Here is a 16410-nt window from a genome sequence, read left to right as displayed (position 1 = left end):
TATTTGGTCAATAACAAAATTTTATCCCAATACTTTGTTATATTCCCTTTGTTGGCAATGACGGAGGTCAGACGTTTTCTGTAAGTCTTCAAAAGGTTTTCACACACGCTGGTATTTTGGCCCATTTCTCCATGCAGATCCCCTTTAGAGCAGTGATGTTTGGGGGCTGTTGCTGGGCAACATGGACTTTCAACTCCCTCCAAAGATTTTCTATGGGGGTTGAGATCTGGGGACTGGCTAGGCCACTCCAGGACCTAGAAATGCTTCTTACGAAGCCACTCCTTTGTTGCCCAGGTGGTGTGTTTGGGATCATTGTCATGCTGAAAGACCCAGCCACGTTTCATCTTCAATGCCTTTGCTGATGGAAGGAGGGTTTTACTTAAAATCTCACGATACATGGCCCCATTCATTCTTTCCTTTACATGGATCAGTCGTCCTGGTCCCTTTGCAGAAAAACAGCCCCAAAGCATGATGTTTCCACCCCCATGCTTCACAGTAGGTATGGTGTTCTTTGGGTGCATCTCAGCATTCTTTTTCCTCCAAACACGACAAATTGAGTTTTTACCAAAAATCTTAATTTCATCTGACCATATGACATTCTCCCAATATTCTTCTGCATCATCCAACTTTGGTCCCAGCTCTCTGCAGGTCATTCACTAGGTTTCCCCGTGTGGTTCTGGGATTTTTGGTCACAGTTCTTGTGATCATTTTAACCCCACAGGGTCTGATCTTGCTTGGAGCCCCAGATAGAGGGAAATTATCAGTGGTGTTGTCAATGTCTTCCATTTTCTAATAACTGCTTCCACAGTTGATTTCTTCACACCAAGCTGCTTACCTATTGCAGATTCAGTCTTTCCAGCCTGGTGCAGGTCTACAATTTTGTTTCTGGTGTCCTTTGACAGCTCTTTGGTCTTGGCCATAGTGGAGTTTGGAGTGTGATTGTTTGAGGTTGTGGATAGGTGTATTTTCTACTGATAACGAGTTCAAACAGATGCCATTAATACAGGTAACGAGTGGAGGACAGAGGAGCCTCTTAAAGAAGTTGTTACAGGTCTGTGAGAGCCAGAAATCTTGCTTGTTTGTGGGTGACTAAATACTTATTTTACAGAGGAATTTACCAGTTAATTTATTAAAAATCCTACAATGTGATTTTCTTATTTTGTTTCTCATAGTTAAGGTATACCCATGATGAAAATTACAGGCCTCTCTCATCTTTTTAAGTAGGAGTACTTGCACAATTGGTGGCTGCCTAAACACTTTTTTAGCCCCACTGTATACAATTAGTTTGAGGAAGCCTCACATACTGGTGTGATGTTTAAGATGTCCACAAACTGTTGGCTATAAAGTGTATATAATTGCATAACAGCAGAAACCGAGACTCATCAGACCAGGCCACATCTCCCAATCTTCTGAGACGTTCAGAATTTGCCATAAACATAAAAGCATGCATCCATCCTGCCTTGTATCAGCGGTCCAGGATGATAATGGTGGGGGGATATTTTCTTTGCATACTTTGGTCCTTTTAGTACCAACTGAGCGTTGTTTTAAATCCCACAGTCTACTTGGGTATCATTGATGATCATGTCCATTGCTTTATGACCACAGGTTAACACACCATGTCACAAGAATTACGTCACTAGAAACATCTCAAATCTTGTTCTTTGAATTCAAATCGCCTCCACGTTCACCAGATCTTGAACCAGTTGAGACAAGAAGACTCTCATCATGCATGGGATGGTCATGATCATGTGAATACAGACCAAAACCTCTAAGAGGAGAGAGAATTACGGTAGTTCTAAAGGTTAAAAGGGGTCCAACCCAGTACTAGCAAGGTAGCGATAGGGTCCACTGATTTGACCTGATTATATTAAACTCCTACAGGTTGTGTGAACACGCATGCACACAGCCAAAGAGCACTCTCAGATGTTAGTAATTGTGCCATGACCATACAGAGGCAGAACATTAAAAGCTTCTTATCTTTTTCTCGTTTAGACCAGCGATTCTCCTGCTCATTGATTGGAGCCCGATAAATGAGCCAGTGTTAATTACAGGGAGCCTTAATCCATGCTCCAGATGGCAGTGGAGAAGAACAGAGGTGCGGGCAGGGATCTTAATGGAAGTCATATGAATTTAGTCCCAAATTCCTTTTACCTGAGCACAAAGTCAGTGTGAGCGAGTATGAGCGTTCAGTGTTGCAATGAGACTCAAGAGCCAATCAATTTCATGAGACAGAAGTGACCATTTTCCAGTTTGTTTGTGTTCTTTCTTTCTCACTCATGCTCTCGCCTCTCTCTCTTGCTCCGCTTCCCCACCCTCTGTCGTTCTCTTATCTCCCCATTTTAATTACTTCCCAACGTGCGTCTGAGCTTGTTTTCATTTCTCCGTGCCATTTTTGGCTTTGCGGCTTTCTCCTGTTATCACGTCCTGTCTGTACTCTTTCTCCCGTTTGTAAATGACACAATCAATTATGACTCACGTGTGTGTGTGTGTATTTGTAAAGCTTTTTTTTCTCCCCCTCCAGTGACAAATTTTAAAAGAAGGTGGGTTTATTTTTGATATTGGCATGAAAGGGTAGTTTGTGATTACAGCAGGCCACGATGCGAAACAGCTGAGGCAGAGATGAGCAATACCTTAAGGATATCACACCACAATACAAATAAAAAAGTAATTTTAACAGAGTTAACATAGTATTTCTACAGCTGGACACAAGGTGATGGGAAAATGGTTTTATTTTTATTTTATTTTATTTTGCCCTGATTGTGTTGTATATGAAGAAAGTGTATGTTTAAAGTCTGTCATGAAATCACAAACGTAAAAAAATAATAAGAATAAATCCTGGAAAAGCGCTTAAATATTGTAATTTCCATAAATTTCAGTTAGTGCCCTATTAGGGTTAAAAGTTCAGTTCAGTTCTTCTAAAATCAAAGAGGAGAAAAAATAACACAAAGTTGGACGCAGACGTGTTGACTAGAACTATGTCTTTGATTGCTGCAAAATTACGAGGGCATATCAAAAAGTTTTGAGTTTCGTGCACCACAGATCCGGTTCCTTTTTGCCACACGTCCTTCCTCAGATGCCTCAAAACCTTGATGAAGAATTTGTTCTTCATCAGCCTGGAAGAATGCCACGAATGTCGACAAAGACAATGAGTCTTGGTCAGATAAGACAATAAGAACTTGGTGAAGCTGCGGGCCTGCCTCACCTTTTTCGGTCTTGGAGATGAAGAGCTCTTCCACTTTAAAGACTGTTGTTTGTTCTTAGGGTCATACCATTACATCCAAGTTTCATCACCTGTAGTGATCCTCGACATAAAGGACTGGTCATCCACGGCACACTGACAGAATTCTTGGCAAACTTCTAACGCATGTAACTTGCATGGTAAGAATATCACCAGTTGCACAGGACAATGTCTTTTGGCACTTTGACTTATGAAGGTCGATGCTCCGTGTGACGGTGTTTAGCCTTGCCTTTCCGTATCTGTTTCCGTGTTACAAAACTAGTCTGGAAACTTTTTAAACCACCCCGTACAATTTGCCTTTACTGGAACCAAAAGGGCAGCATGGTGGCGTAGTGGTTAGCACTGTCACCTTGCACCTCCTGGATTACGTGATCGTTTTCCTGGCTCGTGTCTATGTGAGTAGAGTTTCCATGTCTCCCCCCACCATTCGTGGTGGGTTTCCTCAAAAACATGCAAATTAGGCAAATTGGTGTTGCCAAACTGCTTAGTTTGTGTGGGTCACTGTGACATTGACAAACCAACTCTGGTTTTGTGCACAGTGCCCTTGTTCAACTGGAACAAGTTTGGGCCTTTCAGTTCCTTTAACTCAAGCATTCTGTATGTGAGTGTGTTTGTGTCCTGCGATGGATTGGTACCCCGATCAAGGTGTACCCTGCTTGGTTCCCCTGAATCGCCTGGAATAGGCTCTGTGACCCTGTACAGGATAAGCAGTATAGAGAACGAGTAAGTGAAAGTATGTTCCAGCATGACGTTACCAATGTGCACAAAGTCACATCGATGAAGACATGGTTTTGTCACTGTTGTAGTGACGCGAGTATCCCGCACAGACCAAGAATAAAGTGTCAACTTAATCAAGTATTTCGTAATGTAATCATGGCCTTTGCACTTGCCTATATAAATGCAGCTCTCTCAACAGTTTTCTTTTGTTAATTTCCTTACTTTCGTTCTCTTACACGTAAGAGGATATTGACACCTTTTGAAACATTTTCTCCTTTTCTTTTCTGTTTTTTTTTCTCACTCCTTTTATTCTTCCATCCTTGTTTTCTTTCAGTCCTGTCGTCTCAGTTCTTCTCCCTTCCCTCTTTTTCTCTTATTCCTTTTCCGTCTTCTCATTGTCTCTTTATTCATAATTTCTGTGTCTTCTCACACTGCACTGTGCTTTCTCAATCTCTCCTTCCCTTACTTTCTTTCTTTTCCTGTTAGTGCCACTGCTATACGAGTCATTAAAGTCCCTTACATTATTTTTAGGAGAGAGATACTCAGAGAAGCAGGAAAATGAGGATAAAGCCATAAAATGCAAATATTGTGCGTACTTTCTCTTCCTCTCTCAATTTAAAAAAAAAAAATTAAATGTCAATGTCGTGAAATATTGTCAGTTTCATTTGCGCTGAGGAGGCAATGACAAATCCATATTCTTCCTTTAAATAAAAATTCTTATTACAGCGCAGCGGCGGCTCGTAATCACAGCAGCACAAAGCCAGCGGTGATTAACGATCGCAATTTATTGTGCAACGAGGCTCCTCGTGGAGAGCACGGGAGAAGCAAAGACATCATCTTTATCATAATTCATATCATAAATAACCATGCTCGGCCAATCATGGCACGGCTGACGCGCCGTTCCCAAATAACCTTTGATAACTATTACCATAGCGGAAGAAAAGCCCAAAGTCACAATGTTATCTCATCCCCATTCAGCGCCTATAGAATACAACAGTATTACCATATAGATTACACTATTTATAATGGAGGATGTCAGAGGAGAACGGCTGTCCTCCTATGTGCTTCTGACACCCACGCTTAACCAGCAGCACAGCAGCCTAGGATGTGTGTGTATGTGTGTGTCTGCATGCGCACCTAGTCTGAAGCACTGGGAAATATTAGAAAAGTTTGATTTGGCTTGAGATTACTCTCCTGCAGGAGCGGCATGTGCTTCTTGTTGTTGTTGTGCTGTGAATGGCTTTGATCTTCTGCTGTGATAACCAGCTTTTGTGACCAAATGCTACTCCAACATGGTTAATATTGCGTTGCTCCTTTCAGCATCAATTCTGTGCGTACACTAAAGAGTGTAAATGATCGTACATTTGTATCAATTCTCACTGTTGCATGCTACAGCTTGATGGATATGGTCTCCTGACCTATCGGTGACACGAACATGTTCACCACCCAAATAATATCTGGTTAGTGGTTGGTCCACACTGAGTACTGCAGGGCTAGAGATGTGCTCCAGTCAGTAAGCGTGTACATGAAAAGTGCAGTGTGTCCTCCGTGAAAGTGGAGACAGTATAAAGTAAGGGGTAGATGTCATGAATGTGTGTGTAAAATATATTTTTTAAATATGTGTCCTCTGTTTGTGTGTGTCTCAGATGAAGAGGAGGAGGAGCCAGTTCCTGCCGACATGGGCACATCTGCCGAGGCCATGCAGGTCTCTCTTGGCGAAGAAGAGGACGGCGAGGATGAAGAGAATGACGAGAACTGGCTCGGCCCGCGTGGCTCAGATAGCCCCAGACCCGAAGGTCTTTTACCTGCTGCCAAGCGTCCTCGCATGGGCACCAAGCCGGGAAGCAGCCCCGAATGGAGTTTTGAGCCTCGAGAACCACTCATTATACTCAACACCCAGCACATGGCACGCTCCCCTTCCCCGACGCCACCCATCGAAATTCTTCGCCCTGCTGCGTTAACCCCAATGCCAGGGCAAAAACCTAAACTGCCTTCCCTTTCTCCTGCTCGTCAGAAGAATAAATCACCCAAAAGAGTGATTGGCTCCACCCCTCCTGCCATTTCTGCTCGACCTTCTTCAGTGACTCCACCCAAGAGTGCACAGAAGGCAGGGAAAAGGTCTCCTGGGAGACCCAGAAGCCCCCGGAGCCCTCGGCCAGGGCCCACACAGTTAGGACGGGGATGGATGCTCCCTAACACAGAAGAGGTTTCGCAGGACGTCGAGCTCAAAGACGAGGCCATCGAGGACTCTATTGCGGCCGTTATAGCCAGGGCGTGCGAGGGTGGAGTGGGTGTGCCCGACCCGTTCGCATATGACTCGGACTCAGACAGTGATGGGCTTCCAAAGAGCCCGCCCAAACATATACCCAAACATACGCTTGCACAACCAAAACTTCCACCTGTTCTTGGTGTGAAACACCCGCCCATGATGCACCCGCCAACGTCGCTCTCAGTCATCCCGAACCGCTGGACCATGGATGACTCCATAGATGAGGTCATTAGAAAGGCTAACCAGGGACCTCCTGCGCCCTGTCAATCACCACAAGAGCCCGCCTACTTCTCCACCCCATCAGAGTCTCCGCCCACCCCACCACCTCCAATCCTCAACCCCCCACAGGAGCGAAAAGATCCCGTGCCTTCGTCTCTCCTTAAGAAAAAACTTAAGAAAGATATCAAGACCAAACTGAAAAAGAAGGACAAGGATAGGCTGAAAGAGAAAGGAAAAGACAAGAGCAAGAACAAAGAGAAAAACAAGGAGAAAAAGAGAGAGAAGGAACGATGCCAGGGGGATGATGGAAAGGTTCACTGGACAGAGTTAGCCTTAGGAGCGGAGGAGAGAAGAGACGGTGTTGGCCTGAAGAAGGAAAAAGACAAGCACAAGGACAAGAAGAAAGATAAAGAAAAGAGCAAGAAGGACAAAGAGAAAAGAGACAAGGGCAAGGAGAAGGGAGCAAAGGAAGAGAGGAGGCTGTCGCTTGTGGTCAAGGAAAGCGCGTCCGCTTCGCTACCTCTTTTCAGCCCTTCTGCCTGTCTGCGCGTTCCCTCGATGCTTCCCCCTCTGCAACCCATCCTCCCTGAAACACTGTTCCACCCCAAAGAGATCAAGAGCAAGGAGAAGGACAAGAAGAAGGACAAAAAGGAGAAAAAGAAGAAGAAAGACAAGGAGAAGGAAAGAGAGAAGGAGAGGGAGAGGGAGCGGCCCAGGGAGAAGGAGGAGAAGAAGAAGGAGAAAGAGAAAGAGAAGAAAGAAAAAGTAAAAGAAAAAGAAAAGCCTAAAGTGGAGAAGCCTAGTTTAATGGTAAGACCAGGGTGGCAGCACGTGAAGGCCTCAAACACAACAGTCAAGTTCTTACACAACACACACATTTGTTTAGCGTTGTAAAAACCACAAATAACAATAACAATATTTCAACTTATTCCAATTCCAGTGAAATGTATGCAAACACAAGCCTGTGCTCTCTTCTTCCATTGAAAATGCAGTCAGATGCAAAATTATTGGCACCTTTCGTAAACATGGGGCAAAAAGAAATCATAAAACAGCCTTGGTTATAATCCAGAATATACTGTATGAGACCCACCTAACGTGTCACAATTATTGGCACCCCTGAATTTAGTACTCAGTGCACCCTGTCTTTGCCAGTATAACAGCACTGAGTCTACCTCATGCTCTTTTCCCAGGCTGCTCCAGGATTTTGTGCACTCCTTTGATTACCTGTGATCTTGATCCAACCACAACGTAGTTTTATCTTCATGACAGATTTTAATTCAACAGTTATTAATCCTGGATACTACATAGGCTTTACAAACACCTTCAGGGTACTTCATGGAGTCTGTGATGCGATGTATCCTAATGAGCCTTACAAAGAAAAACAGCCCCACATCGTCCCAGATCTCCCGTATACTTAACAGTTGGTGTTACTTTCTGTTTCCTGAAATCCTCCTCTTCGGCCTACATTAAGTTGATATCGCAAAAACCCTAAAATGCGGTCATGGTTGTGTGTCCTGTAGTTTGAGTGAAATGGGATGGTAGCATTGCAAAGGATTAGCATGCATCTTGCGTATGCTGTTTATTTATTGTCCCACTATCGCTTATCATAATTCTAAATGAACTGTTAATTGAACATTGTGCCAGCTTCAGTTGAGTCATATGAGGTGTGGTTTTAGACAGTCTATCACTAACATGATGCAGCTAGCATAAAATATTTACCCAAGTCTGGGGCTTGTACAAAGAGAGAGAGAGCGATTTAAAGGATTTAATATGGTGGCCATCACGTATGAAAGTGTATAAAGTCAAAAATTATTCACAGTCTGGCCATAGAATGTATTTAAATTAGCTATTAGAACAGACAAATTCATAATTTTACAACATTTCAATACTAATACTTTACTATCCTTAAACAAGCTTTGGTATTCCTTTATTTTAAAAAAATGTTGTAGTCTGATCTGGGAGCCACAAATGCACCGCTGTCTTTACCCAAACTATAAGGAATCTTCATCCTCATAGAGCTGGTTTCAGGGGACCAAACAGGCCAAAGTTTGATTGAACGAGACCCAGGACTATGGGGAGGATGCTTTAACACCTCTAAACTTAGTTTCTGTAGAATGTTGACAGTGTGGGACGTACATTGCCAAACAAGATCACTACGCCTTGGACACCAGTACTCTAACTGAGTTTAGGCTTCAGCTCTTCGATAAGCGCCTCACTGTAACGAGCACTGTTGATTGTTAAACCTTTTTCCTGATAATGTTTCAATACTGGCCCTTGAGAATCCCTGAAAACTATAAGCATCAGGATGCTTCAACCATCGGATGGGTAAAGCCATTTGTACTTCCTCTTGATCCGTGATTAAGGATGCTTCTGTTTCACACACTGTTATTTACTATCGTATCTTATCACCAGTAATGATCCTCTTTAAGAAACTTTCACCTTTGTTAGAGTATGGGTCCAAACACTTGTTTATGCTCTTCCGGTGAGTTGTTTCGGCAGCAGGTACACCCTCAGACCAAAAAAAACCAAAATACTGCACGTTGCTCTTCTTTTGTGCAAATCAGTAGCATCCATTTTTGCGCTCGGTTAGAAATGAACCTCAATTAACACGTTCACATCTGCACAGCTGTGCCTGGAGAGACGGTAGCCTTTAGCAGAAAGCGCTGGTGAGAGTTTTACACTCGCCTTGATATAATAATACTGGAAACTACAATTATATAGATAAGTGACATATAGTGTTAGAATTCACCAGGACAATTCCAGAACAATTCAGTGTGCATTAGGATGATTGAGGAATGCATATTGCACAGTATTGACTTGGTGGCTGTAACTTTCCCTACTTGTACAAGCAAACCTTGGCTGATCGAATGCTTTTGCGGTAAACGTCTACGTTTTTTAATGATTTTTCTTGGCTGAACTATTCATCCGACAGGTCTACTGACACACTCAAATCCTGCTTGTCCAGGTGCCTCTGTGTACTTCAGTACCTTTCATAGATCATGGCTAGATTGCCGAGTGACATTTACATTTTCCATCTTTTCCTTTCCGTTTGTCTCCGAAATCCTGCAGCCCTCCGCTCTTAGAACAAACACCCACACGCACAAAGCTGTCAATCTGTGTGCAAATCAAACAAGGGATAATACACCTCAAAGCCTCTGTTTACCCAGTCTGCAGAGGGTGTGTGTGTCTTTTTAAGAGTCTACGATAGAGAAAAGAAAGATTGTGCTAATTCCACTCGAGCAAACTCGTACTCCAGTGTCTTTTCACAGTCCAGCGCAGCGATAACGCATGTACATCACATAAGATCTTTCAGGATTGATTTACACAGCTAAGTGTAGAGTTCCATTTCTCTTGCCGTCTCTTTCTCCCTCAATAATTCACCCCTCTCTCTGACCCTTTCTTTCTTTCTCTGTCTTTTTTTCCCCCTTCCTTCGTCTCTCATGCCACCCCTGCTAGATGGGATACAGAAAGCGATTTCTCTTTCCACCCCCCACATCTTTCTCTCTCTCTCTCCTCTGCTTAAATCTCTTGATCGCTTTAATTTTTTGCAAGGCTGCTTTGCTGGCGTCCAGAGGAAAAGCAAGAGTGGCAGGAAAGAGAAAGCGGTGTTGAGTTAGGGTGGTTTATCAGTAGTCGCCCCGAAGGTATGTGCAGAAGGGACTTAAATCCGCAGAGATTAACGGAAAAAAAAAATGCCGTCCATAGCAGTAAGGGGCTTACGCCACTGGTTGCATTAGTTCAGGTGAAAAGAATATTGCGTTTACATAAAAACTGGACAAATCCAGGCACAATGGCTCCGACTGGGGGCCACACAGGAGCCCGCTATCTTGGGACCTCCACCTCGTTGAGTCCCCCCCACACACGCATACACACACACACACACACAGAGGGATGGAGGGAGTCAGGGTATGAGATCAGTAGAGTGTTTCTACTGGATAGAGGGGATGAATGTCATTCAGAGACCTGTGTGAAATTGTCTCGTCTGTTTCAGCTTCTAGATCATTAACTTTAAGCCACAGTTGGGAGTTTTTGACAAATTGGACACCCAAAAGACAGGGAACTAGAAGACTGTAAAAGGGTTGTCCTCTAAAAGACATTGTATTTTTACTCTTTAAGAATTTCAGTAAATACGATATGTAGTATGAGGTGCCATTTATTAATATTAATATTATTAATGCGAGTACTATTACGTATACCAAAAGTATTTATTTAAGTAATGGCATTATTGTTAATGATTATAATAAGGTAATAGTATAATTATTATAAGTGTAAGGTGAAGTATTACTGGAAAAAGTGTCTGTACTGTTGTTTAAGTATTACTTTTAATGGTAAAAGTATTTGTTTTATAGGGTTAATTATCAGTCTCGTATGAGCATAGGTCGTCTTAATATTAGCGTATATGTATATAATATACCAATAATATTAATATATACAGTAGATATAAATAATATATAAATTAGGGATGCACCGAAATTTCGGCCGCCGAAAATTTTCGGCCGAAATAGCATTATCGGTTTCGGCCGAAACGTAAGAAAGCGCCGAAAATAAAAGCCGAAATTGTCGGGACGCCTCTCCCATCCTCCCGTCTCGTTCGCGCTGTCATTACGCATCAAACACGGAGTATGTCGGCGGTTTGGAAGCACTTCAAAGTTTCAGATGAGGACAGCAAAGTTGCAATAATTTTAATTAATTTGTAGTTTTTTTAATACAAACAAAAAGAAAATATTTTAAACGTTTTTTAACGAAGCCATTTTCGGTTTCGGTATCGGTTTTCGGCCAAGTGCATCCAAAAATTTCGGTTTCGTTTTCGGCCCAGAATTTTCATTTCATTTCATCCTTAATATAAATATAATACTAATATAATATTCAATTCAATTCAATTTTATTTGTATAGCACTTTTAGCAATTTTCATTGCCGCAAAGCAGCTTTACATAGTCAAAAGAATTATTTAAGTTTGTATAATATCAGTATATGTAGGTAGTAGTGTTAGTAATATTAGTGTTAGAGGTACGAAAAGTAGTGTTACTAGGGGTATAAGGAGTATTACTTAGTTATAATTCAGGGTATAAAGTGTTGGTAGTAATAGTGTTGGGTAAGTAGTGTTCGTAGTTTTAGTGTTAGGGGTATAAGTAGTGATGGTAGTAAAGTTAGTTATAATAGTTTTGGGGTATTTGTAGTGTTATTAATATTGATACAGGGGTACATATAGTGTTAGTAATATTAGTAGTAGTGATATAAACAGTGTTAGTAGTAATAGTTTTGGGGTACAAGTAGTGTTATTAATATTAGTGTTAGGGGCATAAGTAGTGTTTGTAGTAATATTGGCATTAAATGTGTAAGTAATGTTAGTATTATTAGTGTTAGGGGTGTAAGTGGTGTTAGTAGTTATATTGGTGTTGGGGTATATGTAATGTTAGTGGTAATACTAGTGTTAGGGATATGAGTAGTGTTAGCAGTGATGGTTTCGGGGTATAAATATTTTAAGTAATATTAATGTTAAGGGTAAAAGTAATGTTAGTGGTAATATAAGAATTAGAGATATAAGTAATGTTAGTATTATTAGTGTTGGAGGTATAAGTAGTGTTAGCAATTATTTTAGTCTTAGGGGTAGAATTAGTGTTTGTAATCTTAGTGTTGTAGGTATAAGTGGTGTTTGTATTATTGCCATCGGTCAAGTATGTATTTAGATAATGATGTAAATAATCAGTTACAGTATCCATATCTCCATCACTTTCAGGAACCATCCTGCCATGTGACGTGACTGAAAAATGTTTTAAAATATTAATCCCTACATTGCTACCTCCGAGGAGCTGTATAAAATTTCCTTATCTGTTTCGGCATCTAAATAATTAACTTTAGCCACAGTTGGGCATTTCACAACAGAGTGGCATTAAGCTCTCTAAGACTCTCATGGATGACATCTGACTAAGATTTACCCTCACATGCACATCTCTGCCGCGTCTTTACCGAACCGGAGGAATCTCTACATCCGTTACTGTCACAGCACTTTAAAGCCCAGAGGATCCTAAATCTCTGATTGCTTTCTGATTACCTTGAGCTTAGGGTTAATTAGCCACCGTATGCAGGAATGGAATATGAATGACTGGCGATGGCATGGTGTGTATGCTAAAACGTTATTAATACTCCAGAGCTTGAGATTGATTTCTGTTCAAGCTTTCTTTACCTTCACTAATCACAAGGCAGTACTAATGTCACTTGTCCACCCTAAATCACTTCAATTGAAATTATTTGTTTCAGTGTGTTGAATTCAAGGTCACTTTTGAGGGAAATTGTATGATTTTTATAAATTCTTTTTCTGCTTTAAGCCTCATTTTTACAATGTACCTTCCCTAACACTGCCCGAAGCTGGTAGAGTTCCTGAGTGAGCATTTAATTTAAAAAGTATTAATGGATATTATTTAGCATTTGGGAATGGTAAACTTTAGGAAATGCTCCAAGAGATATCGGAAGAGTCGGTCGTCTGCGTTACGCAGGATGTTCTAGCTCCTGTCTGACTTTTGATCCCAGGTTTTACCATTGGACGCCTAGAAACTGACTAATCATTCCCTCATCTTCATGGCAGCTAAACGGAGGTTCTGTTAAATTATATTGTATTATATCTCATTATTCTCCTGTAAAACATTTTAATAAGTTTTTATTTCTTTTTATCGGCTCCAGCGAGTGACTCGGGTCATCGGGCCATCCCGCACATTCATTTAATAGCCGATTAATCCGTTCGTGCGTGCCTGTTCGTTTTAACACACGCAGGTGTGCGCGCGCGTGTTAAACGAAAGCGTGAGCGTTTGAAGCGCCGGACTCATCGTGATACAGGGCAGGTTAAGTAGGACAGGGCACTTTTAGGGAGAAAGACATTGCAAGCCACTTAAAGACTAATTAACATAAGCAGATAGCACTATCTGAACCTGCCATTGAGGGTGACCCTGAATGTGTGTCCTTAAACACACTCGCGCGCACGCACACGCGAGCGCCTTATCGTGTAGGGACAGGGCCTCAGCTCCTCCTCCTTAGGGAGGCCAAAACACACGTGTGCCGGTAGGATGGAAGTGCGTATGTGAAGAAAGCCTGGTCCCTGCGGCCCCTTCCGGAGAGGCATGAATGTCTTTGAGTCAAAGTGAGCGCAGCCGTACGTAATCTCCAATTCATCTCCGTCTGCTTCCTTATTTAAAACTTTCCTTTTGTAAAGTGAAGCTCCTAGTGTGAATGGAAATATTTAAAACTGAAATCGCTGACGAAGGAAGGAACAACTAATTCCTATAGGTCTTTTTCTTGGAGATATGAGAGAACACTACACCTAAATAGGAGTGTTTTATTGATCAGTGTTTGTACATCAGATTCGTTTAAGCTGACCGTGAAAGCAACTAACTGTGTAAAATAATCATTCTTTACAACCGTGGTGAGGTGAAAAGCATCTCTGAAGGCACCAAAGGTTTTAGCTCAGATCTGATTTCTGCCATCCTTACCCAAGATCCATGTGAATACAGGAATCTTTTTTTAATTTTAACATTTATTATGCGTAATTTTTTTTTTCATTTTATATATTGATGTAAAAAGAAAACACCATAATTTCCATTTATTTCAACATCAAGTGACATTTAGAAGCATTATTGGCTAAAATCATATTAATAAACTCAATGCTTTTGAACCAAATGTAAGCAGCATTCAAAGAGTGCGATGATTCTAGCAGTAGTATATCTACGTGTACAAGTGCACTGATATCTTTAGTGTGTCCTTTTGAGTCCCCCGGTTAACTTAAGAAGCGCACCAATCAAACGGAGTACAAACTGTGGATAAATCATTTATAGTAGTTTAGAGTTGCAGCCCTCACGTAGCCCGGGCACCGCGTGTCCTCTGTGTATGGAGCTTATCCTGGATGCTGGTTATTTTCCACATGATCAAGTGAAAAAAGATATACGATGCTCAGGTTAGAAAGCGACTTGCATTCCAGGCTAGAGAAAGAAGAAAAGATCAAAACCTCGCCCATGTTTGTGCAGAAAGCCTGTTTGTTTAGCCCACAGTAACACAGCGTCCGAAGGCCTTCCGGTCTTCCATCATAATGATGCAACGTTCTCCTGATTCTGCTGATCCTCAGTTTGTCCTGAAGAAAGGATGGATAAGGATAAGGCAGGCTGATGTGGATAAAGGAAAGGAGGAGGAGAAGGAGGGGTTTCAAATTCAGGAAGGGATTTTTTTTATACACACAGACTAAATGACAAACAAAACAGTTACAAGGGAGAAAATATGTGTTTTTGAGCTAAACGATTGGGGCAACAGTAGGGATTCTCTGTTTCACACACACAATTAACCCTGCCGAGGCCTCGCCTTTGTCTTCTCTGCCTCAACTTGTCTTTTCATCATCCTGCAGTCTCTCTTTATAAATCTTGTCTAGAACTCATAATACAATAAATTCACCCTTAAGTTCATCAGCGTGACGTGAGGACGGTGTGGAATCTGACATCTAGGTTCTACACTGCTGCAGTGTTATAGGAAAAGTAGTGTATAGTGGTGTGCAGTGTATAGTGATGAAAAAGAGGTTAGGGATTCAGCATAACTGACTGTTGGAGGGGCTGGATTAAAAAAAAAAAAGTTGATGGATAAAAGAAACTCGAGAGGGTGTGCATTGAAGAAGAGAGTAAAGAATCGTCTTATTCATAAGACGATGATGTTTTACTAAATAATACAATGTATTGATTGTTGTCTTTTGTTTTCTCTCTCCTTTTGCTTTTTTCCCCCTTTTTTTGAATTATTGCTTCCCCCCCCATTCTCAATTCCTCTCTATCCTTTTGATCATTCTCTCTATTTCTCCCTCTCTTCTTTTATCTCTCTTTTGTTTCCTACTTCTCTTCGGTTCTCTTCATCTTTCTCCCTTGTTTCTCTTTTGATCATTCTCTGAACCCCTATTTCTCCCTCTCTCCTTTTATCTCTCTTTTTCTTTCTTTCTTTCTCAGGTCGAAGCCCCCGTGGTTCCACAGTCTCCCGTCATACCCAGACTGAAGCTGAAAGTCGGAGCTGGACAGGACAAAATGTAAGATACACACACACATCCACACACGGTGCTCCCTGTGTGGTCAGAGACTGCGTGTCTGCACGCAGGTGTGTGTTTCAGCCTGTGGGTCATGTGACCAGTCCCAAACGGCCCACGGTTTTTGTGCGAGACGCGCACACACACAGACACACACACCTCCTGCTGCACACTCCCGTCAATAGTCCCAGTGTTCACACCACTTAACCCCCCCCCCCCCACACCCCCCACACACACAAGAATGACACACACTCACTCTTAAACATACACATAGGCTAAAGCTAAGGTGTGTATATGTTTGTGTGTGAACATGTTGACGCGGTTTGATTGTGTTTAGACTTTGCTTTAGTCTTCCTCCCTCATCCTCACCGTTCCACCAGCATGCGAGGCAGGAAACATTAACGTATGTCCATGTGCGTGTGACGACAGGAAGGCCTTTCTTCTGCGAGCGCGTGTGATCGTGTATTATGTCTTTGTCGTTTCGGTCTATTGTGCTTCGCTCGCACCTGTACTCTGGTCTCTGAGCATAATCAACTGGCCTTTCTGTCTCTCTGTTTCTCTCTCTTTCTCTCTCTCTCACACACGCGCTTTGATAGCAACTGTTACATAAGAACAAAGCCTTCTACAGTGCTTATGTTTTAGGTTTGTGTGTGGTTTTTCAAAACTTCATTTTTGAGCATCCAAGTTCTTTGGGTTAAAAAAAAAAAAAGGTTTAAATAAATATGTGATTTATAGCATTATTAGTTTTTTAATAATGCAACAATGCTTTATTTAAGATAAATAAAAATTGTAGTTAATAAATTTTCTTAAATATCGTTATGAGAATATTAAATGCATTCAAAGTGCTTCAGTCTTAAACAGTCTCCTGTTGGATACATAGTGCACGATTTTCCACTGAGTGCCAGTATGCGTTTCCAAACCGAGCC

General features: G+C 41.7%; 1 protein-coding gene across 1 annotated transcript in view; it reads left to right on the top strand.

Annotated features, from left to right (window-relative positions):
* taf3 (TAF3 RNA polymerase II, TATA box binding protein (TBP)-associated facto) overlaps positions 1-16410 on the top strand; it is a 63629-nt gene that overhangs the window by 42603 nt on the left and 4616 nt on the right. The window contains exons 3-4 of the mRNA XM_053508770.1: positions 5602-7253; positions 15411-15487. Of these exons, the coding sequence (XP_053364745.1) occupies positions 5602-7253; positions 15411-15487 (1729 nt within the window). The remainder of the gene's footprint in view (positions 1-5601; positions 7254-15410; positions 15488-16410) is intronic.

Source organism: Clarias gariepinus, chromosome 12 (genome assembly GCF_024256425.1).
Source record: "Clarias gariepinus isolate MV-2021 ecotype Netherlands chromosome 12, CGAR_prim_01v2, whole genome shotgun sequence".
Lineage (NCBI taxonomy): Eukaryota > Metazoa > Chordata > Actinopteri > Siluriformes > Clariidae > Clarias > Clarias gariepinus.
Note: the sequence above shows the minus strand (reverse complement) of the source record. Positions and strands in the feature narration are given on the sequence as shown.